We start from the raw sequence: 22,916 nt of genomic DNA on the forward strand, positions 1-22,916 counted from the left end.
CCTGAGGCGTCCAACGTTAAGCCATAAACACAACGCTGTTGAGTGCAGAACTGGGATCAGAGGTGCACGAGGCACCAGTTCTTACTAGCTGCCAGTGTGGTGGGCCTGCCCCAAGCCCCACTGTCAAGGCTTGGGAACCAGGCTGCCCTGGCCGTCTCTGCAGCCTCAGAGCCTTGATGTGAAGCCCCTGAGCCCCCGTTGGAAGCCCTAGCAGGACCCTGGTTCACCTCTCTGTACAATCCCTAAGCAGGGAAATTGTTGTAGGAAAGCAGATCCCCAATGTGGCAGCGGGGGGGGGGGGTCTTACCCCACAAACTCTGACATTGCAAACCACAAAGCCTCTTTATTCAAATGCTGAATGAAAGCCTGTATGTATGTGTGTGTGAGAGAAGGGCTGATGTCACTGACCCCAGGAAGGGTGGGAGAGAGGAGATGGAGGTTCATTAGATTGTGAGTGGGCTTCCCAGGTGGTTCTAGTCCGCCTGCAAATCAGGAGCCACAGGAGACTCAGGTTCGATCACTGCGTCAGGAAGATCCCCTGGAGGAGGGCATGGCAACCTACTCCAGTATTCTTGCCTGGAGAATCCCATGGACAGAGAAGCCTGGCGGGCTACACTCCATAGTCACAAAGAGTGGGACACGACTGAAGTGGCAGAGCACACACTGTACGCACAGCCTGCGGAAGTGTCTGGTGGGGGCACAGGACCTTCAACTAGAAAACACTGCAGTCAGAGGGGATTACATGAGGTAGAATCCGGCAACCTTTGAAGAACAGGAGGTTTGCAGTCAGACTCGCTGGTCTCCTGATTTTATCACCTTTCTACAAATGAGCCCCAAACTGAGCCTATGAAATAATGAGCATTTATTAGCTGGTGGTTTCTGAGACGCAGGGGTCCAGGACTGGCTAGACTGCGTGCTTCTGACATCCCCTTCTCAGACACTAACAGAGGGAAGGCGCCCAGGCCATCAGGAGGTTCTTTCCATTGGTTCCAGATGGTTCTGTGGTGGAAAGGGATGGAGCCCAGCCAGGGTGATGGGTGGGCCCGGACCGTGCCCAAAGCATGGCTGGCCTCTCAGGGACTGTCACAGAGATGACCTTGAAGCTGCTCCAGGATGTTGCAGTGTGACCTGGGGACCTGAGCTCCAGAGGGCGGGAGGACAGGAAGAAAACTGAGTCCCTCAGCTGAAGTCCTCGCTCGCCCTGCCAGCTTCGGCGGGCGTTCCCGGTTGTCCAGCTATGATTCTGCTTGGTTCCAAGGCCTCTGGCCCGGACCACGGCTGCAGCTGGCTGTGACCTTGACCAGGGAAGGGCAGGGGGCCTCAGTTGCTGCCGCTGCTGTCCTCACTGTCAGAATACACACCCAGCTGGCTCAGGGAGGACGTGCTGGGCATCTGGGGCGCTGGGCCAGCTGCCTGACCGTTCTTCATTGCACCTGGAGGAGAGGCAAGAGCTAGCAGTCACCTTGGGACAGTTGCAGGCAGGCCGAGCCTAGGGGAGGCCAGGAGAACAGGACCGGCCATAACTGCTTGTGTGCAGCCTTTCTGGCGGACCCATCACAGTTTAAACCCGCACACCCCTTGACCCAGCAGCTCCACTTCTGAAATTGGACCCAGGTGGACACAGGCGCCCTGCTGGGGGTGCACAAAATAAAAATGCTCCAGGTCCCAAGTGAAGCTGAGTACCATGGTGATGAAGAGGGGTGGACCTTGGTTCCACCACTCACCCCAGCTGTATGGTTCTGGGCAAGTGGCTCCACCTCTCTGGGCCTCAGTCTCCTCATCTGACAAATGGAGTAGTAACTGTTTCGATAAACATGGTCACGCATCTGTGAGGCTCGCTGAGCGCCAGGACTTGGAGCATCTCAGGGAACCGGCCCCAAACCTTCTGAGGACCCATGAGGCTGATCCTGCTATCACCAGCATCTTCCAGGACAGGAAGCTCAGGCTCAGGGCAGGGGTGAGGACCAAGACACGGGACAAGCACATGGAGGCATGGGGGGTCCTGCTCTTTCCACCTCACAGGGCCCACCTCACCCTAATTCCCCTCCTCCCTAGGGCCCAGGGGCCACACACAGCATCGGTGACACAACAGCCACGAGGTGGATGCCCAGGACCCAACCTGGGAGGCTGGGGCCACTGTCCATGTATGGGGTATGGGCAGCCATGAGATCACGCAATTTATCCTACAGGCCTCTGAATGGGGTTTTAAAAGCAAGCACTGGCTCCTTTTGGGCTTCCCTGGTGCCTCAGTGGTAAAAAATCTGCCTGCCAAGCAGGAGCTGTGGGTTCAATACCTGGGTAAGGAAGATCCCCTGGAGAAGGAAATGGCAACACACTTCAGTATTCTTGCCTCAGAAATCCACGGACAGAGGAGCCTGTAGGGCTACGTCCATGGGGTCGTGAAAGAGTCAGACACGCCTTAGCGACTAAACAACAGCTTGCTCCTCTTAATTAAAACAAAAAATTAAAACAGCCCTACTAGCCTCAACCTTAGTTGGGGGACACGCCTCACCCTGCCGCCCCTCTCAGCACAACAGCACCACCCGGTGGCTGCCTGAGGCACTGCACGCAGCTAAGGGACTGACCTACCTGGGAGGGGCGGGGCTCTTCGTCGACTGATGATGCTGTCCAGGCCTGTTTTCTTCACAACCAGGCCCGACAGCTGGGGCCTGCTGCCAAGGGCACCCACGCTGCGCTCCCAGCTCTCTGCCTTCCTCTTGGCTTTCGGGGTCTGCGGGGGTGGGGGATGTGGGATGTGACTGGGTGATCTGCCTCTGATCTGTCCCTCCTCTGGCCTCCCTGCTCTCAGTCCCCAGCTGAGCCAGGATCTTTACCAGCCCCACTCCCCCTGAGGTGCTGACTAGCCCTCAGCCCACTGCTCTAAACTCCTCTGTGGCTCCCCACTGCCCTAAGCTTGGTGCTCAAGGCCTCTGCCAATTTTCCATCCCTTACACCCTACCCTTACACTTCCTAAATCACATACACTGAGGTTGCTCACCTCCACATCTGTACCCACAATGTTCCCTCCACCTGGAACACCCCCTTTGTTTCGAGATCACCTGGTGAACTCCTACTCATCCTTCAGTCCCCATCTCAAGTATCGGCAACCCCGAGACGCCTCTCCTCTCACTTCCAGCTCGAGTGAAAGCCGCACGCCTGTGTCCACAGTGCCTCCGCTGCTTCACTAGCAGCCTCGCCAGCCACTGCGGGGTCCTGCCTGTTCACTGCTGAGTCTGTAGCAGGAGCTCAGTCTACAGCCATACCACCCTGAACATACCCGATCTTGTCTGTAGCAGGTATTCAATCAACATGCTTGAGGGAATGAAGGGGGATGCAGGCACCTCCCTGGTGCCTAGTGAGGGGGAGGGAACTAGTTAGGGGGAGGCAGAAGGGGGCTCAGTCCACATCCAGCTCTTCAATCTTATCAGAAGGGACCCCTTTTACGTTTGATGTCTAAATACAGGAACTGGAAACCACCAGAAGCAAGAGGCCCTGGTGGGGTTGGGGGTGCAGGGGGAGCACAATGGCAGGGGCTGCCTTAACAGAGCTCACCGTCTGGGGAGGAGAGGGGGTGGACAAGCAAGCAGATGGTCAAGACAGCCACCATCATCTTTGCTTTTTTGGCTGTGCGGTATGTGGGATCTAGCTTCCTGACCAGGGATGGAAAACATGCCCCTGCACTGGGAGCATGGAGTCTTAACCACTGGACCTCCAAGGAAGTCCCAGGACACCATCGTCTTAATCAGTGATGGGAAAGAAAGAAGTCAGGGCGATGTGACAGCATGGGGGTGGGGGAAGGGGACAGCTGCTGTCGATCAGGTGGTCAGGGGAGGAACCTGGTGCTGAAGTCAGACTCAGAGAAGTCAGCAAGCGAGAACGTGATGTGGACTGAGCCTGACCCATCTGAGGGGGCTGGCACAGCTGGGGTGGGGGCAGGGGGAGGAGGGGGACACAGCGGTCACACTGCATTCCCCCTGTGTGGTGACCAGGACAGATGCTGTCCACTGGGGTAACAGAGAGACTGGCGGTCCCAGCCGAAGCTTGCTCATCTGGCACCACTGAACTGACTGGTGGAATCAATTTCTGTCCTTCACTTTTTGTCAAACACCATCATGGGTTACCATTAAACTAAACCCAGGGGACAGAGGGGTGAAAAGACAGATTCTTCTGTAAAGTTACGGTGAAATCTGTGAAATGCATAACAAAACAAGAAAGTCCACTATCAAATTAGCTACAAGCAAGATAACCAGAAAAGACTTAATAGTTATCCAAGACTATAGTAACCTAACTTAACCACTGGGTCATCGGGGGAGGACTTCCCCTATGGTCCAGGGGTCAAGCATCTGCCTGCCAATGCAGGGAACACAGATCAATCCCAGGTCTGGGAATATCTCACATCTCAAGGGACAACTGAGCCTGTGCACCACAACTACTTAGCTCATGCGTCCTCGAGCCTGTGCTCCAAAAGAAGAGAAGCCACAGTAATGAGAAGACCTCGCACTGAAACTAGAGAGTACACCCCACTGGCCACAACTAGACAAAGCCTGCTTGTGGCACTGAAGACCCAGGGCAGCCAAAAATAAACAAATAAATAGCAGCAACAACAAAAGACTACGGGGAGGGAACGCCCTGGTGGACCAGTGGTTAGGACTTCATGTTTCCACTGCAGGGGGCACAGGTTCAATCCCTGGTGGGGGAACTAAGATCCCACATGCTGTATAGTGCTGCCAAAATAAAATAATAAAATAGACTTAAAAGAAAAGACTGGGGGAAAAAAATCATACAAGGCCATATTGCTTTCAAAGAACTTTCAATCTCTTATTCCACTTGAAAGAAATAAAGAGGAAATTTTAGGTGAATTCTGAGGGTGGATTATGCAAGAAAGACAGAGAGAGAACTCTGATCAGGGGATGCAGCCTCAAAGAAAATATCTTGGTTCTACATCAAAAGGTTGACAAGTGAGAGTGCATGACCCCCAAACCCATCCTCTTCAGAATTCATGGCTTGAACATGGCTGCCCCTGTGAAAGACTACATTTCCCAGACCCCTCTGCATCAGGATGTGGGCAGGTGGTTCAGTTCTGACCAACGGGGTGTGAGCAGAAGGATCTGCTCAACCAAAGGTATTGTTACCCTTAATGTCCTCCCCCGTCCCCAGCCCTTCCCACTGGCCAGTGTGAGCTGCCCTGCATTGAGGGCATCATCCTGGGGATGGCAGGACAATGAGGTGGAGGATGCCCTGGACACCAGGGTCCATATTCCCTGTTCAGCACGGCCATGTACAACTGTTATTTGATAGAAAAGTAACTTCTATGCAGTTGAGACTGCTGTTACTTTGGGTCCTGTCCAGTGGCTGGACTGGTATTTAACTAATACAGACCGGGAACATGTTTTGAGTTATAATAAAGTTTCTGGGATCTCACCCATTTTAAGCCCCTCCTTCGATTAACCAGAGTGGCCTCAATCACCTTGGATAAGACAGCTGTGGTGAAAAATGCCAGACAATCTCCTACCCCTCACCCCCACAACCCTCTTTTTCCTTCTGCTAATAATAGGACGGGCAGCTCCCAGCCTCCCTTGCAGTTCAAGGCGGCCACATGACTATGTCCAGCCACTGGGACTCCACATTCCAGTGGAGTGGGTGTGGGTGGCATCTGAACCTGGGCCTCCAGGCACTGGCGGGTACTCCTCCACACCCCCTCCGCCTTCCCGCAGCCAGAACCCCAGGGTGTTCTGAGCCAGCTGCGACCACAGAGCTGGCAGCCATACTCCAGGACAGGGCAGAACTAGGAGAAGCGAGGAGCCCTGGATCCCTGAAATGACTGCATGGAACAGGGCTGCCCCGGAGTCCAGCCCAGGACTGTTAAGTGCCTGAGAAATCAACATCTGCCTGAGGTCTCTAAATCCAGCGAGTCTCCTTGTTTCTAGAGCTGGAGAAGGGGTGGAAAACTACAGCCCTGGATTTGCAGGGCAGGAACAGAGTGGCAGACATAGAGAACGGACTAGTGGGCACAAGTAGGGCAAAGGAGAGAGTGGGTCGAATTGGGAGAGAGGCACTGACGTATACACACTACCATGTGTAAAATGGATAGCTAGTGGGAAGCTGCTGTTCAACACAGGGAGCTCATCTTGGTGCTGTGTGATGACCTAGAGGGGTGGGATGGGAGTGAGGGGATACACGTATACATATAGCTGATTCACGCTGTTGTGCAGCAGAAGTTAACACAACACTGTAAAGTAATTATACTCCAATAAAAAAATCATAGAAATAAAAAGAAAACCTCACAGTCCTGGAGGGCTGCAACCCGTCTTTGTAAATAAAGTTTTCCTGGCACATGGCCATGCCTACTTATTTGTACACATTCCACGGCTGTTTAGTGCTACAACAGTGGTGTTGAGCACTATGGCCTGGGCTGTCTGTGGCCTTTCGAGATAAAGTTAAGCCAAGCCTGGCTTACCCTGTCCCTGCTCCACCTGAGAGCACGTGGGAATCCAGGTGGCCCCACTCACCTCGTCCAGGATGGCAGTGGGGTTGGGCCGGAGGGCTGGCTGGGGCTGGGTGGGGGTGGTGTCCTCCTCTGAGTCAGAGTCTTCAAGGAGTCTTCTTTTCCTTGATTCCTCCACTAGCGCCCTGCAGGAAGGAACATGGAACCTGGGGACATGTTTTATTGGGGGAACAGTGACCAGGACCCCCCACACAATGAGGCACCTGGCTTTCCTTTCCTAGCTTCACTAAGTAGGGGATGGGGGTGAACAAATATCTTAAAAAAACAGTTCTTTGTCCACTGAACCCAGTGGGGTGGTTAAGCACTTGGAGGCTGGAACCAGCCTGCCTTGATTTGAACCCCAGCTGGGGGACCTTAGGCAGGGCTGTGTGTACGGTTCCTTACACCCCAGTTCCCTCGACCACCATAATGGTGGATCCAAACTCAAACTCAGAACAGTGCCCATATCCAAAACGGGCTCAGTGAACGCAGACTTCTCTCACTGCTAATCCCGGTCTCACTGACCTGCCAACCCAACAGCACTGGCTGTCCACCTACTCTGTGCCCAACTCCCTTCCAGGCCCTGCATGCAGAAGCCAAACCGAGTCCCTGTTCAGATTTTAGGTGAGGAAGGACAGAAGACATATCGGGAAAGGGGTGAATCAGCAAGAAGGTTCCAGAAAGTGGGAGGTGCCCTGCAGAAGCATGAACAGACACAGCAGGCCTGAGGCCAAAGCCTCGGAAAGGCTGGCTTACCAGGCCAGCCCTCCGGGCCAACTGGCCCTGGACTCTGGGGCTCCTGCTACTGATGGGAAGCTCCCTGCCCCAACACTATCTGGGCAAACAAGGGGTGCACTCTCCTCCTGGAGTCTGGGGGCTCGGCCAAGTTGGGCAGGCACCTGTGTGACTGGCCCCCAATGAGAACCCCAGGCTAGGCCTCCCAGGGACTACACCTCATTCACGCCATCACGTCTATTTTGGGGGGAATTAAGCCCATCTCATGACAGGCAGAAGACTCTGAAATTTTGTGCCCAATCCCCCAGCCCTGCCCCATGCCTTTTCCTGCTGTTGATTTTTCCCTGTAATTTTTCATTCTAATTAAGCACTGAACCTGGGGGTGATCCTGGGGACCCTGACACAGATGCCACGAGAGAGAAAACAAGGTGGGGAGTGGGATATGGGGAAGGCCTCCCTAAGATGGGAGCCATGCAAAGATCGGGAAGCGGGATTCCACGCAGAGGGAAGGGCACTGCAAAGGCTGGGAGGTGGGTGGGCACCCCGGCCCCCTCTGGCCCCAGTGTCCCACTCACGCCGTCTCCCGCTCATCCTCCTCCTGCTCCTGCCTCTGCCGCTCCTCCTCTGACAGGCGGTGCTGCCGCAGCATGGCCTCAAAGTCCACATGGGCCTGCCGCTGGTTCAGGTCTTTGAGCTCCTGCAGGTTCTCCAGGACCTCCATCTCCAGCTTGGAGTCCTTAGTTCTGTTCTCCAGCACCTGGTAGGGACCGGGGCACGGACGTGCGGCTGAGGGCGCTGCAACTCAACCCCCTCTGCCACCCTGCATGGCCTGCCTGACCTTGGGGCATCACCATGGGCAAGGGAAGGAACCCTCAACCCCAGGCCCTGGATCCACAGCACCTGGTCCCTTGGCTGCACCCACTTCATGGCTCAGAACACTGAGGCTTGGAGAAAGGGAAGAGATTGCCCGAGACCATGTGGCTAGTCAATACTGGAACCAGGTGGCCTGGACTTCCAGCCTGGCTCCGTCACTAAGTAAAAATCATATAATTAAAAAAAAAAAAAAAAAGACTCCCTCCGTGTCGGACTCTAGACCCAGCTTAAGGGACTCAGGTGATAGGTCAGGCCCGTTCTGGGCAATCCCCCTTTCGTGGGGTCATCTGGGCCATAGTTTAATTTTAACTTGATCATGGGAGTAAGAGCCGTGTATACGCAGTCCTGGGACTACACAGCATGTGTGACTAGGAGGTAGGGTTCTTAGGGACATCTTAGAATTCTACTGACCATTCTCCCCACCCCAACACCCTGCCTGGAGGGTTAAGCAGGAAGGGGAGTCGACTCCATCAGCACCCACACACAGGCGCGCACACACACATACTCACTCACACACACACTCACTCACTCTCACAGACACACACGCACACGCACGCACTCACTCACTCACTCACACACACGCACACATGCATGCACGCGCACAGGCAGTGCCTGACTTACCTTCATGGGGTTGTTCAGCTCCTCGTCCTCCCGCTCCTTCTGCACCCTCTTCTCCTCCTCCTCCAGGAGCTTCTCAGCCTGGAAGTTCCTCGTGGCTCCGTGCTCCATGGTGTAGTCTGTGTTTTCAGGGTCTGTCTGGGAGGAAGGATGGGCAGACGTCAGCTCCCATGTCTCTGAGCATTAAAAGCTTCTGCTGAACAGCGGCTAGCAGCCTGCAACACCTTCTTTCCCTGTTTCATACCTCTTAACACTGATTCTTTTTCCTGTCTTATTGCTTTGGTGAACACAGTTCTTTCTTTCCAGTGCTCCTGTCCCCTTTCACAGAATTGCTGAACTCCCTAGCATGGATTTTCAGATCCTCCTCCACCTGCCCACTGTTCCTCTGCTGACCTTCACCCTCCACATGTTTGCAAATAAGTTCCTGGGTCTCTGCATAAACCTTTTTTTTTTTTTTTAATGTTTTGTCCACCCGGCATCACATGCGGGATCTTTGTTCCCTGACCAAGGAACGAACCCATGCTCTGTGCAGTGAGAAGTGCAGACTCTTACCCACTGATCCACCAGGGAAGTCCCTGCACAGATCCTTTCTGTACGTGTATGTGCACACATGTGCACTTGACCTCCCTTTGATTATAAATTACACACTGACTATGTATAAAGCACGGTCCTATTTGTGTTTATAAAACAGAGAAGCAATATATAACACAGTATCCTGGATGAGACTCTAGAACAGAAAGGTGACATTAGTGGAAAAATTGCAATCTGTATCATGTCTGGAATTTGGTTAAAAGTAACAATCTAACAATTCAGTGTTGGTTTCTTATTGTGGCAGATACAATGTAGAACTGGAAGATGTTAACAGGAGAGGAAGATAGTGAGGGGCAGATGGCAACTCTCTGCTATCTTTGCAACTTCTCTATAAATCTGAAACTACTCCAAAATAAGATATTTACTGTTTAAAAGAAAGAGCAAGGAGGAGAGTGATCCTTGTGTGCACGCGTATCCAGAGCACATTTTTTGAAAACCATGCAGGAAACTGTTATAAGTGTTTCTATTCCTGGTGACTGGCTGGGCAAAGAAGAGTAGTCAACCAATTTTCCAGTGTTTATCTTATAGTACTGCTGGAGTTCTGTTTTCACCACATGCTCACAGACACACAAACATAATATGTAATCCTCGTTAATTCATCAGCTGAAATTCTTCATTAGAAAGCCAATTCATAACATTCTGCCACACCTTTTCTAAACTTTAAAAAATTAATGTATATTCATTAATATCTAAATATATACATACTTCACAATGTAGGTAAAGAAAACATTTTTCTGGAGACAACCTGTCTATTGGCTAATGAGTAGACAAAATGTGATCCAGCCACACAGTGGAATATTACTCAGCTTTAAAGAGGAGAGAGGCACTGATACTTGCTACAATATTCTTGAACTTTGAAAACATGATGGCTCAATGAGAGAAGTCAGACACAAAGGGCCACACAGTGTGTGATTCCTTGATAGGAAATGTCCAGACACACAAACCAGAGACACAAAGTGTATTCGTGATTGCCAGGAGCTGGGGCAGGGGATGGAGGTTATTAATTTGGGGGTGATGAAAAATGTCCTGGAATTAGAGAACGCAATTTAGCACATTAGGAATATACTAAAAACCACTGAATTATACATTTTAAAACAATGATTTGTATGGCATATAAGTCATATCTCATAAAACTGTGTTTAAAAAGTAAATAATTAAAACATAATTTATAATGCACTTTTTGCTTATTTTAATAAAATCAAATGTTTTAACGGAAGAAAAAAGTCTTTTGGCAAAAAGATATTCAAACATCACAGAAGTATGGGGAGAGAAAACCAAGTTTTCTTTATCTCTTTCTCAAATTCTTTTTTTTTTAACCCTTTAGTTGTAGCATACAAACTCTTAGTTGTAGCATATGGGATCTAGTTCCCTGACCAGGGATGGAATCCAGGCCCCCTGCATTGGAAGCTCGGAGTTTTAGCCACTGGACCACCAAGGAAGTCCCTCAAGTTCTTAATACCACCCTTAGGATGACAATGAAAGTAAAAATATGACTGCTATTAGCCATGAAAAATTCCAATGTACGGTAGCCTGTCCATCAAACCTCATTACTATATATCTAGGTTGCTTCTTGGTTTCCTGCCTAACACTCCTGTTAACTTCTCCTTGAACTTCTGCTGTTTCCTGGGGAGAAGGTGAAATGGGATCTCCCTGGAGGGAGGGGACGGGAGTGGTGAGCCCCAGTGGACGAGGGACCGGCCTGGGTGGCTGCTTACCTTGAAGGTGATCTCTGCCAGGCAGCGCGTGCACTTGATGTAGAAGCGGAAGATGGGCAGGCCCAGGTAGGACTCATTCTGTACCGTTTCCTTGCGAGCATTGAACTTCTTGCCCTTGTAGATGTATTCTCCACATGTCTTACATCTGTGGGGAGGGACAGGGACTCAAGTCACCTCGGTACCCTGGTTCTTGCTCGTGGGATCCTTGAGCATTCTGGCAGATAACCACTTGCATACCTCCAGGGACGGGGAGCTCCCTCCCTACCGAGAAGCCTGTCCCACGGTAGATACGGATTCCCCTTAGCTGGCACATTCTTCTCACTAGTATCTGCCTGTCTTCTTGGAAAGCACCCAGACGACCAAAGCTAGGTGAGACTTGCCTGTCGCCCACTCCGAGAAGCCAGCCTGGTGTTCATGGGGCATCCTGACCTCCAGAGGGAGGATTCCCTCCGGGGGATGCCACACGAAGCGAGGCAGAGCTCTGGCACGCTGCCCTCCCTCAGCCCCTCCTGCTCAGCCCCTGTGCTCCCCAGGCCGTGTGCTGGCCTCCTGGCTGTTCCTACAAACACCCCAGCTCAGTCCCACCTGTGGGCCTCCACCATTGCAGTTCCCACAGACTGTGACATCCTCCTTATTCTAGTTCCCTAATCACCCAGCAAAGCCCCCTCCCCTCTTTCCCACCACTATCCAGTCACTCTCTTGTGACAATCTGTATGTCCCACAAATGCTCTTCATGAATATGCCAGAGCACTTGTTTATCATCTCTACTCCTCACCAGACTGGGACTCTGTGGGGTCAAGTCTTGTTCCCCGCAGTGTCCCTGGCACTCAGCAGTACCCAATAAATGACTGCTGAATAAAAACAAATGCATGAAGGAGAAAGAGAAGTCAAGTAGATCAATCATGTAAACACATGCTGAACTTCACTAACAAAGGTGGCTTTGGTTACCACTTTATTTCAGATGTACAAAGATGTGAAGAAATGTGGGGCTGGGAATTGGTGAGATATGCCAATTACAAGACAGTACAAAGGACGAGGTCTGGGGACTAGTGGCAGAGGAGGGAAGCATAGATGGGGTTGGGTGGGGGATCAGGAGGGTTGTTCTGAGGGGATGAAATTTAAGCCAAGCCTTGGAGGGCGAAAAAGAGCTGGCCATGTGAGAGCAGAGGGAATTGTATGCCAGGCAGAGAGAACAGCCTGTGCAAAGGTCCTGGGGCAGGAACAGACAGGGCTGCTGGAGGAAGTGACTGTGTGTACAGGACTCCGTCTCACACTCACGCTTCTGCTACCAAAGACTGAGCTCTCAGGCAGCGGGTGGGAGCTCTGAGCAATCAGGGAGATTGATCCTCAACGGCAGGAAAGACAGGTCACCCGCTTACTGGGCTCATCTCTGAGCCAGGACTGGTGACCTGGTCTGAGCTCTGGGGACAGGCTGCTCCCTGTGGATGCCAGGCATGGGGTCTGTCCACCACGACCAGTGCAGGGGCCCTGAGGGGTCACTCACCTCATGTTGAAGGGGGCCATCAGCCGCACTACATATTGCCGATCTTTCGGCAGCTTGAGCTTGGGAATCTTCGATGGATCAAAGTCAGGGGGGTAGTATTTCTGTGGGGAGGAAGGTAGTGTCAGGGGAGCTGCTTTCAGGTGCAAGGGAGGCCAGAAGCAGAGGGAAGGGGCTCTGGGGAGCTGTGTCTGGGTCCCTAATACCACCCCCAGGTTCAGTGTGTTGATGAGAGAACTCCTAGGAGGCTCATACACTTGTACTCATGGCTACTATTCATCAATAGCAAAAGGATACGAGGAAAACCAGCAAAGGCAAAAAGGTGCATGAGGCAGGGCCCAGGGAGACCAGGTACAAGCTCCCAGGGTTTTCTCCTGATGGAGTCAATCCCCCAGTGATATAGTCTGACAACACATGGGAAATGTCTCCCAGGGGAGTTCAGGGGAACACAGCACCCAGGATTTTCACTAGCGGCTCATTGTACAGGCACATCTGCCCAGCGCTGCATACAACAATTCCAGACTCCAGGAGAGGAGCAGATGCTCAGCACAAATCACACTGTTTATACAGTGGGAGCCATTCTTTTCAGTGAACGGTGAGAACCATCCTGAAATTCAAGTTCCCAGAAGCCAGCCGAAGTCCAGCATTGCAAGCCAGCCTTTCTATCTAGGGCAGTAGCCTCAGGCCTGCAGTATTAACTCTTTTTGCATAGGAACCTGAGATGGGAGATGTAGGGAAGGAGAGCTTGGATTACGGAAAAAAGAACTACATATGATAATCCAAAAATAAAGTACTTTGCGTTCTGAACACATCCTACGTGCCAGGTAGTACACTTTTATTGTTTAGTCGCTCAGTCTTATCCGATTCTTTGTGACCTCATAGACAGTAGCCCAACAGGTTACTCTGTCCATAGGATTTCCCAGGCAAGAATACTGGAGTGGGTTGCCATTTCCTTCTCCAGGGGATCTTCCCCACTCAGGGATCAAATCTGCATCTCCTGCACTGCTGGGAATTCTTTACTGCTGAGCGAGCCGGGGAGCCCCAGCTACTACAAAGAGAGTTTGATGTTCCCTGACTCACAGAATTTTTGCAAAGACTCTATTAAATAGAGAAAGAAATGTGCCCATTTCACAGAGGAGGAAGCTGAGTTCTGGTGGTTTCAGCTACTCAGGATCACACAAGGTGAAGAGCAGAGCCAGGATTCAGAACCAGGGACAGGACTCAGGAAACTGTGGTATAGTGATTAGAGTTGCAGAGCTGGGGGAGGAAGTGTCTTGAGTTTGCTCTACTCTCTGGCTATCACATAACCTCTCTGGATCTCAGTTTCCTCATCTAAAGATGGCATAACCTGTCCACCTGAGAAGATTTGATGAATACGACACTTCAAGCAGTGCCTGGGACAGAAGTATCTATCAGTAAGTTATGGAAACAACTGGGCTCTCAGTTGGATCCTCAGGATGGAAGGACCTTCTTGGACGCGAAGTCCAACACATTGCACTGAGGCTGGCTGGGGTTGGAGTCCAAATATAGGTGTTTAAAACATTAGAGCACTGAATCACAGTAAGGGGCATCAACCTGACCTCGAAAACCTGGGCTCCGAGCCATCAGTCTGGAGGTCTGTTCTCTACTTCGTCCTAACATCCTGGGCTTACACACTCCCAGGCTGGGGAGCTCAACCCCCTTCCCGGAAGCACACACCTTCCTGGAGAGGGGAACAGGGACTCAGAATTCCGGAGCGCTCTTCTCCAGAAGCTGAACCCTGCCTTCCCGAAACCAGCTCCACACCCCAAGACTCCCAGTCTTCCCCAACAGAACTGGGAGAAGTTAATGCAATTGGAAGGATCCCCTTCCAGCAGAGCAAGAGAGATTAGCAAAGCCTAATTCCTCCAAGGAACACGCTGGGCTAGAACCCCAAGCGGGGCGGGACTTAACAGAGGTACGCCTCCTGAAGACTAAGGTGTAAACGCGAAGAACTAAGTCCTAAGGAACCTCCGCCCCCGAGAGATTTAGAGGATAATCCTCTTAAAAATCCAATCAGAAGTGATTGGGTAAATAGCCTAAACTCCGCCCACACAGGTGACTGGGTACACTCCAGCCTCGAGGCTTAGCGAAGGCCCACCCTCCACTGAAAGTGATTGGGAGGAGTCTAGAGAGCCCCGCCCAACGGAAGGCCGTTGGAGAAGAAGACAAAGGTATACGTAGCCCCCCTCGACCCGAGCTCCGAGACGTCTCGCCCCAGGTCGAAAACCCTAGTCGCCGAACACTTACGTTTAAAACTTTTCGCTCCGACATCTTCGCCTCCTACTCTTTTCACGAGCACAAGAGTACTGACTATGCTTGGTGCTTGTCGAACTTCCCCGTCTCTTAGTATTTCCGCTTCCGTCACCTCCTTCAGCCGCTAATCATTGGCTGCAGTGTACATGCCTTGCGATTTTCATTGGTTCTGACCCCCGCCTGTCAGCATTCGAGTCCACGTGTCTTCCCTCCCCAGTGGCAACCTCATCAATGTGCCACAAAGGTTCCGGGGTCGTTCTGGATTTGAAGTTCTGAGGAGGAGCTTCGCCCCCTAGAGATCGTCAGCGGACGTGGCTGCTGGTAGCGACATTCTCTATAGTTATTTTATTCAACAAATAAAAGAATCCAGTGTTGAGTGCTTACCCTGTAGACCCTACACGTCGTTCCTGTGTCCCTAGCGCTCACCTGGGGACTGGGACAGTTCTCACGGGCTACACAGGCCCCTCCCCGTTTATCTTGAGTCACCGGTAGAGACTCGAAGACCAGGCTTCATGTCAACCTCCCGCTACATGCACTGGCTCCCAGATGTCCCCTCCATGGTTTGCCTCTGCGTTGTCCTTCTAAAGAGGACTTTCTCCTCGCACTTCCTCCTTTCCTTTAACAAATGTTTGTTCTGTGTCAAAGATATACTGTCTTTGGGGCACATAGCAGAACAAGATTTCTGTCCTCATGGAGATCACTGTCTGGTGGGACTGACTGGCAATAAACACACAAAAAAACCCATTCGGGTCCTGGTCAGTGATCCAAAGACAGTAAAACAGGGTGACATATGGAAAGTTAGGAGAAGGGGCTGCTTGAGATGTATGAGTGTCCATAACTGCTGTAACAAAGTACCACAGGCTCAATTTTTTAAATTATTTCGTGTTTGTGTTGGGTCTTCATAGCTGTGCCAGCTTTCTCTAGGTGTGGTGTGAGGCCTTACTGCGATGGCTCCTCTTGTTGCGGAGCAGGGCCTCTCTGGTCCATGGGCTTCAGTAGACGTGGCACTCAGGCTCAGTAGTTGCAGCTCCAAGGCTCTAGAGCACAGGCTCAGTAGTTGTGGTGCTTGGGTTTAGTTGCCCGGCAGCATGTGGGATCTTCCAAGACCAGGGTGTCAAAACTGTGTCCCCTGTATCGGCAGGCGATTTCTATCCACTTTACCACCAGGGAAGTCCTTAAGCTCATTACTTTAAAACATTTATTAGAGTTTTGGAGATGAGAAGTCTGGAATGGGAATGGGCGGCAGGGCTGGTTCCTTCTGCAGGCTCCAGAAGAGAATCCATTTCCTTGTCTTTTCCAGCTTCCAGATGCTGCCAGAATTCCATGGCTGGTGGTCCTGCATCACTGATCCCTGCCACCACTGTCACATCACCTTCTCTGTCTCCCTCTGACCTTCCTGCTTCCCATCAATAAGGACACTTGTGATTATCTTGCAGCCACCTGGATAATCCAGTATAACTCTACTTCGTTTTCATTAACTCAATGAAAGATCCTCAAACATTAAGGATCCTCAATTCTGTTAAATTAATCACAGCTGCAAAGCCCTTTTTGCCATGTAAGGTACCATATTCAAAGGTTCTGGGAGTAAGGACATGGATATCTTTGGGGGAGGGGTCTTTAGTCTTTGCCATAGCTGAGGTGGTCAGGGAAGGCTTCTTGGAGGAGGTGACCTTTGAATTGAGAGCCTTGAGTGAAATATACAGAGAAGTTCCTGGGCTGAGAAAAAGCCTTCAGAACCTGGATGTGCAGCCCCCTCCTCAGATAAATCATCCCAAATAAACTTATGTCCACCTCCAGTAGGGCTCACATCTGGACAGCTTTTTTAAAAAATGTATTTATTTGGCTGCATCAGGTCTTAATTGTGTGCCATGAGGGATATTTGCTGCGTCATGTGGGATCTTTCCTTGTGGTGAAGGAATTCTCTAATTGTGGTGCATGGGCTCAGTAGTGGCAGCACTTGGGTTTAGTTGCTCTGAGGCATGTGGGATCTTACTTCTCCCACCAGGGATGGAACCTATGTCCCCGCTGCATTGCAAGGCAGATTCTTAACCACTGGACCACCAGGGAAGTCTCTCTGGGCAGCTTTTGAGTAGGTGTGTGAAGCAAACTGCTGAGCTGAACAGGTCCCATCATTCCATCCCAGGCAGAACCCAGATCACCCCTACTCTGCCTCCCCCAGCCTTGTCTCTTCCTCTGGTCCAGCCCTGATCCCACGCGTGGGAGTGGGAACTCAATGTGTGTGTGTCCTGATCTCTTTCTCCTCCCTGGGGCTCACGTGGATCTGTTGAAGGAAGGAAGAGTCCCAATTCTAGTGACACTGATCCTTTCTAATTAAACAACTAAAAAATCTCATATTCACAGCATTCTCAAAGCATTGCACTCTGTCAAAGGAAGGAGGGAACACATTCCCATTTCACAGATTGACAAACTGAGGCCCAGAGAGGCAAAGTCTCTTGTCCAAGATAGCCCAGCAACTCGACTGTGGTGAACTCAGGCTGGATAGGTCCCATCCACCCTTAGGTGGATGTCAAGGGCATGGCCCCTCTTCAGGGGTGTGGGGAGCCCCTGCTACTTGCCCAGGGTCATGGAGGCAGCAGCAGGGAGACTCCAGGCACTCCATTCCCCGTAGTCAGTGAGGTCCTGAGCAGCCACCTGGATGCAGTACTTGGCTTGAGGCCTCACAGCCTTGACGGTGAAGGATGTGGCTTCAATTGGCCCCACCTGAGAGCAGAAGCAAGGCTGGGTCAGTGGGAATGAGGATACGCTATGATCAAGCCTTCTGTCCCCCTGCTCAGGCTGTTGCTCTGGGACTCAGACACCAATATTCATTCTAAACAGCATGCCCTCTGCAGCCCCCTCCACGCCTTTGGCCAGCTTCAACATCTTGCTGAGCAGGGAAAGACTACCCCTCCAGGGTCAGGCAGTTCTTGGTCAACCAGGAGCACGCCTTTCATATACAAAACAAGCCACCCTGAGTCCACACCCCCACCAATCTCTTTCTCCATCACTCACTCCTGTTCACGGCCGAGTGATGTTCCCATGAGTGGACGGACCACACATTGTGGATCCATCATCTGTTGAGGGCCCTGACATTGTCTCCTCATTTTGGCCATTGTAAGTAATGCTGCTGTGAACATTCATGTACAAGTATTTGTTCAAGATCCTGTTTTTTATTTTTTCAGGTGGATGCTCAGGAGTGGAACTGCTAGGCTGCCTTTTTAAAGAAATATTTATTTATTTTGGCTGTGCTGGATCTTAGTTAGAGCATGCAAACTCTTAATTGCAGCATGTGGGATCTAGTTCCCTGACCAGGGATTGAACCCTGGGCCCCCTGCACTGGGAGCTCGGAGTCTTAGTGACTGGATCACCAGGGAAGTCCCTGGGCTGCCTTTATGTCACACACCAGCACCCTAAGCTGTGACCAAGACCCCAGTGCACATTTACACATGCTCTTCCCTCTATCCAGGAACCACACCCTCGTCCTCACCTGACGGAAGCGGGCAGCCCCGTGACGCTTGTAGCGGATCCGGTACTTGAGGGAGAAGATCTCCGGGAAGGGCCAGGTCCGGGGGGGCTCCCATTGCACCCACAGCCGCTGCCCAGGGAGGGGGCTCAGGCGCACACCTTCTGGAGGGTCCGGTTTGACTGATGGACAAGCAGGAGGCAGGGTTAGCAGAGGGGATATTCATTCATTCATTCATTCAACCAAATGATAAATATTATTGAGTGCATGGCGATGTTCTGGACGTTGGGACACAGCAGCCCTGTCGTCTTGGAGCCCAGTCCCTTCAGGCAGAAGACAACAGACAAGAGGCAAATCTGAAGGTCATTAAGGAGGAAGGAAGAGAGTTCAGGAGTGCAGGGAGGGGAGTTGGCTGCAATATTCTTTGAGACACAATTTACACACCAGAAAACTCACTCTTTTAAAGTGTACAGTTGTCGTTTTCATATATTCAGTGTTGTGTAACCATCACCACTGTTTTAACCCAGAACATTCCATCGTCCCCCAAAGAAACTCTGACTATATTAGCAGTCACCCTCCATTCCTCACTCCCTAGACCCTGACAACCAGGAACCCACTCTCTATGTCTGTGGATTGGCCTGTTCTGGATGTTTCCCATCAGTGGAATCACACCCTGTGTGTCCTGTGTCTGCTTCTCTTACTGAGCATCGTGTTCTCAGGGTCCGTCCACATGGTAGTGAGTGTCTGGGCTTTTCTGCTTTTTATGGCTGAATAATATCCCTGGGTGTGGATGGACACATTTTGAGAATCCATTCATCAGTTAATGAGCATTCGCGTTGCTTCTGCTCTGTGGATAATGCTGCTATGAACATTCATGTACAAGTTTTTGTGCTTTCATATCTTTTAGATATATACCTAGGACTGGAATTTCTGGATTACTTGGTAACTTATGTTTAACTCTTTGAGAGTCTGCCAGACTGTTTTCTAGCAACTACTAACAATGTGTGATGGTTTGCAATTAAAAAAAAAAAAGCCCAGGGGAGGATTCACTGAGGAGATGACATCTGAGTTGAGGCCTATAGGAGGTGAGGGAGTAAATGCAGATCTGGGGAGGAAGAGCCGTCTACACAGAGGGCACATTATGTGCAAGAGCCCTGGGGCAGGACTGTACCTGACATGCCGGAGGAACAGTGAGGAGGCCCATGTGGCTGGAGCAGAGTGAGCAAAGGGGAGAGGGGGAGGAGGGAAGGACAGGGAGGGGATGGGGAAGGTCGTGCAAGGCACTGTGGGCCATGAGAAGGACTGGGGCTTTCACCCGCAGGGAGGTGGGAGCCCTGGAGGGCTGTGAGCAGTGCAAGGATGGGACCTGACTGTAGTGCTCACAGGTGCCCTCTCGTGGCTGCCTCAGGAAGCACAGATGGATGTGAGGGCGGCAGTGAGGGAAGGCCCGAGATCGGCCACAGGGGTCCAGGTGGGCGATGATGAAGGCTGGACCAAGTAGGGGCTCCAGAGAGAGAGAGGTGGGCTGATTCTTGGTCAACTGTGAATGTGGATCCCACCAAATCCGTATGGATGGACAGATCTCATCCTGACAGGTGGGAGGTGAGCCTGTTGTCAGGGAGGAGAAGGAGGAAGGTAGGGGGCCCTCCATACCCCCACCTCGACTCCTACTCACTGATGTGCTCTGGGACAAAGGGCATGAAGCTGCTGCTGACACTGCTGGGGTGGACAGCTGTGATGTTGAGCACATAGGGCACCATGGAGAACATCTGGACGTCAGGGATGACACAGCTGGTGGCTTCCGGAGTCGGCTGGAGGCAGGGCCAGCTTTCCCCCTGGGCTGCCACGCCGAGCCTGTACATGGAAGGGGTGCTGTGAGGATCCTAGCACTTCCCGCTGGCCCATCTGTGCCCTGACCCCACGTGAGGACAGCAGGTCCCAGTCTTGGCTGTGTGACCCTAGGGGGTCCCTCAACCCAACATCACAGAACTTGGGTGACCAAGGGTCGGAGGGAATACTCCACTGGAAGGTGCTAGGGTCTAGGCTGTAAAGCTTTCTAGAATGTCAACACTCCAGCCTTAGAATGCCAACATTCCCGGGTCTATGATTCACAGATTCTGGACTCTGGAATAATGATTCCAATTCTGTTGAGTTCTGGCACCCTTGGATTTCAGACTCTAGAGATTGGAGTTCAACACCACCCACAGAACCTTCCACAGCATCCAAAATGTTCTGCTTCTGCAGTGTGGATGTGAAGTGCAGCCAAGGCAACTGAGTGGGACTTTTATTTTATCTAATCTACGTGTTTCCTTGGTGGCTCAGATGATATAGAATCTGTCTACTATGCAGGAGACCTGTGTTCTATTGCTGGGTAGGGAGGACCTCCTGGAGAAGGAAATGATAACTCACTCCACTATTCTTGCCTGGGAAATGCCATGGATAGAGGAGCTTGGAGGGCTGCAGTTCCTGGGGTCCAAAGAGTCAGCTACAACTGAGTGACTAACACTTTCTGCTTTCTTTCTAATCTACGTGAAGTTTCTAGTTATCAGAAAGCTTGAGAAAGTTTCTCAGAACAACTCAGGTGTATGAATCTACTTTCCCAAACACAAATGTTATGAAATCTAATTAGAGATCAATACTTTCCAGTGAACATTTAGCATCTGAATTGAAACGTGATATATATACATAAAGCATCAGTGGAATTTCCATGACTTAGTATAACAGGACTCAATGTACAATATCTCATTAATTTTTAAGATTTTGATGACATGTTGAAACAATACTTTGGGTAATCCTATTCATGATAAATCAATTTCTAGTATAAATTTCTAGTATAAATGGAGAAGGAAATGGCAACCCACTCCATTATTCTTGGCTGGAAAATCCCATGGACACAGGAGCCTGGCAGGCTACAGTCTATGGGGTTGCAAAAACTCAGATATGACTGAGTGACTGAATGTGCATGTTAGTATAAATTTAAATGTATGAACTCTATATAAGCATGTTAAAGCACATTACATTCAATCATATTAAATGGTACATATTTGGAATATTTGAATATTATTCAAATAAAATATTAAAACCAGTATCACCATTTTGTTTTTAAATTTTTCAAATAGGGCTTCTAGGAAATTTTACCCTCCACACATGGCTGACAATATGTATTCTAGGGAGTATATTTCTAAGGGTTGGTGCTGCTCTAGAATTTCGAGTGTTCAGGTTCTCGCTAAGTGTTCAGCTACCCTGATTCTAGGGGGTCAACCCAGTTTTAGTCCCCATGAAGCCCTCCAGGCTCTCTGACCTGTACGTGGCAATGAATGATGTGGGCCTGGTGGAGTTCGGAGGAGTGGGCGGCAGAGTCCAGGAGCAGTCCACGGCGACCGGGTACCTGGAGGCCTGGCACCGCACCCTGGGCTGGGAGGAAGCTACTGGGTGGCCTGGAGAGAGAGGGAGAGTGTGAGCTTCTCATTCACTGAAACTGTCAAAGCCTTACTGTGGCTCACCAGCCCCCATCTTGCTGCCAGCCAGTGCTGGGCACACAACAGGCGCCCAATAAAGGTTTGTAGAATGAATGAGTACATGAATGAAAGGCATTCACATCATATCCCATCCCTTGATACAACCTGCCAAGGCAGGAACTATTACTATTAGCCCATTTTCCAGATGGGAAAACTGAGGTAGAAGGAGCCACAGAGGGGACCTGGGGGTGGTAGGGACTTCTGGTGGGAGAGAGATGCTTTAGTGGGACCTGGGGGTGGTAGGGACTTCTGGTGGGAGAGAGATGCTTTACTAAACCCCCTCTTTGTGATAGTTTTATTTTGAATCACATGAAGTGAATGAATACAATTAAAATGTCTCTCTCTCCCAGCCTCCCTCCCTCCAGGCTGTGGCTGCCGCTTCCTGGTCCCCTTGCGGTAGGACTTATCTCTTTGTGCCTCAGTTTCCCCCATCTATGCAATGGGATAGTAATTCTCTCCCACCAGTGGGCATACAGAAGGCCTGTGGGCTCCCAGCCTACCCAGAATATTCCACGGCATACCAATCCAGTCCTCACAGTGTCCCTCTGCCAGGACTCCCTCCAACCCCTGGGGTCCACACATACCTTCTCTCTCGCGACAGAGTGAGCAGCCCACCCAGAGGCTGACGGCAAAGGCCAGGACGAGTCTCAGGGCCATGGCTCCGGCAGGCTCTGCGCTCAGGGGCTGGGGCCCGGAGCACCCTCAGGGAGGCAGGGAACTCGGGTCCCACCCAGGGGAAAGCCCAGCCCCCTTTGGAGGCCCCCTACTTCCCCTTCCCTGTCTGACTCACCGCCCAGTTCCTGGGGCCCTGGAGGAGGAGCCCCCAGTCCCTTCTCCAGCCACCCCCAGTTTCGAGTGCGGAAGGCCCCTTAAGTGGGGGCAGAGAGAGGAGGCCACAGAAGGGAGAAGTGGTGACCCCATGGCCTTTCCCAGCAAAGCCTTCCTTCCGGCTTCAGCGAGGAGGGGGAGCCCCCGGGGAGGGCGGTGATGACAGCGAGAGAGACAACAGAGAGGCGGAATGGGGGGGCACTAAGCAAGACAGACTGACAGACCCGGGCGACATTGGGTCACTCATCAACTACCGAGATGGGGACCCCACCCCCCCGCCAGCCGCACTCCAAGCTCCAGGCCACGGAGAGGCAGA

At 51.4% G+C, this 22,916-nt stretch overlaps 2 protein-coding genes across 2 annotated transcripts; both read right to left on the reverse strand.

Annotated features, from left to right (window-relative positions):
• Positions 1-323: 323 nt before the first annotated feature.
• Positions 324-15,376, reverse strand: YJU2 (YJU2 splicing factor homolog). The gene is made up of 8 exons (XM_069589423.1): positions 14,786-15,376; positions 12,521-12,621; positions 11,017-11,161; positions 8,714-8,848; positions 7,795-7,976; positions 6,510-6,630; positions 2,590-2,731; positions 324-1,433 (listed from the first exon to the last, which is right to left on the reverse strand). The coding sequence occupies exons 1-8, from the start codon at positions 14,807-14,809 to the stop codon at positions 1,321-1,323; spliced, it is 963 nt and encodes a 320-aa protein (XP_069445524.1). The 5' UTR covers positions 14,810-15,376; the 3' UTR covers positions 324-1,320.
• A 1,721-nt stretch (positions 15,377-17,097) lies between these two features.
• Positions 17,098-22,877, reverse strand: EBI3 (Epstein-Barr virus induced 3). Its single transcript, XM_069589424.1, has 5 exons — positions 22,357-22,877; positions 21,556-21,691; positions 19,930-20,108; positions 18,279-18,436; positions 17,098-17,512 (listed from the first exon to the last, which is right to left on the reverse strand). Exons 1-5 carry the CDS (start codon positions 22,427-22,429, stop codon positions 17,360-17,362), a joined length of 699 nt encoding a protein of 232 aa, XP_069445525.1. The 5' UTR covers positions 22,430-22,877; the 3' UTR covers positions 17,098-17,359.
• Positions 22,878-22,916: the final 39 nt, after the last annotated feature.

Source organism: Ovis canadensis, chromosome 5 (genome assembly GCF_042477335.2).
Source record: "Ovis canadensis isolate MfBH-ARS-UI-01 breed Bighorn chromosome 5, ARS-UI_OviCan_v2, whole genome shotgun sequence".
Lineage (NCBI taxonomy): Eukaryota > Metazoa > Chordata > Mammalia > Artiodactyla > Bovidae > Ovis > Ovis canadensis.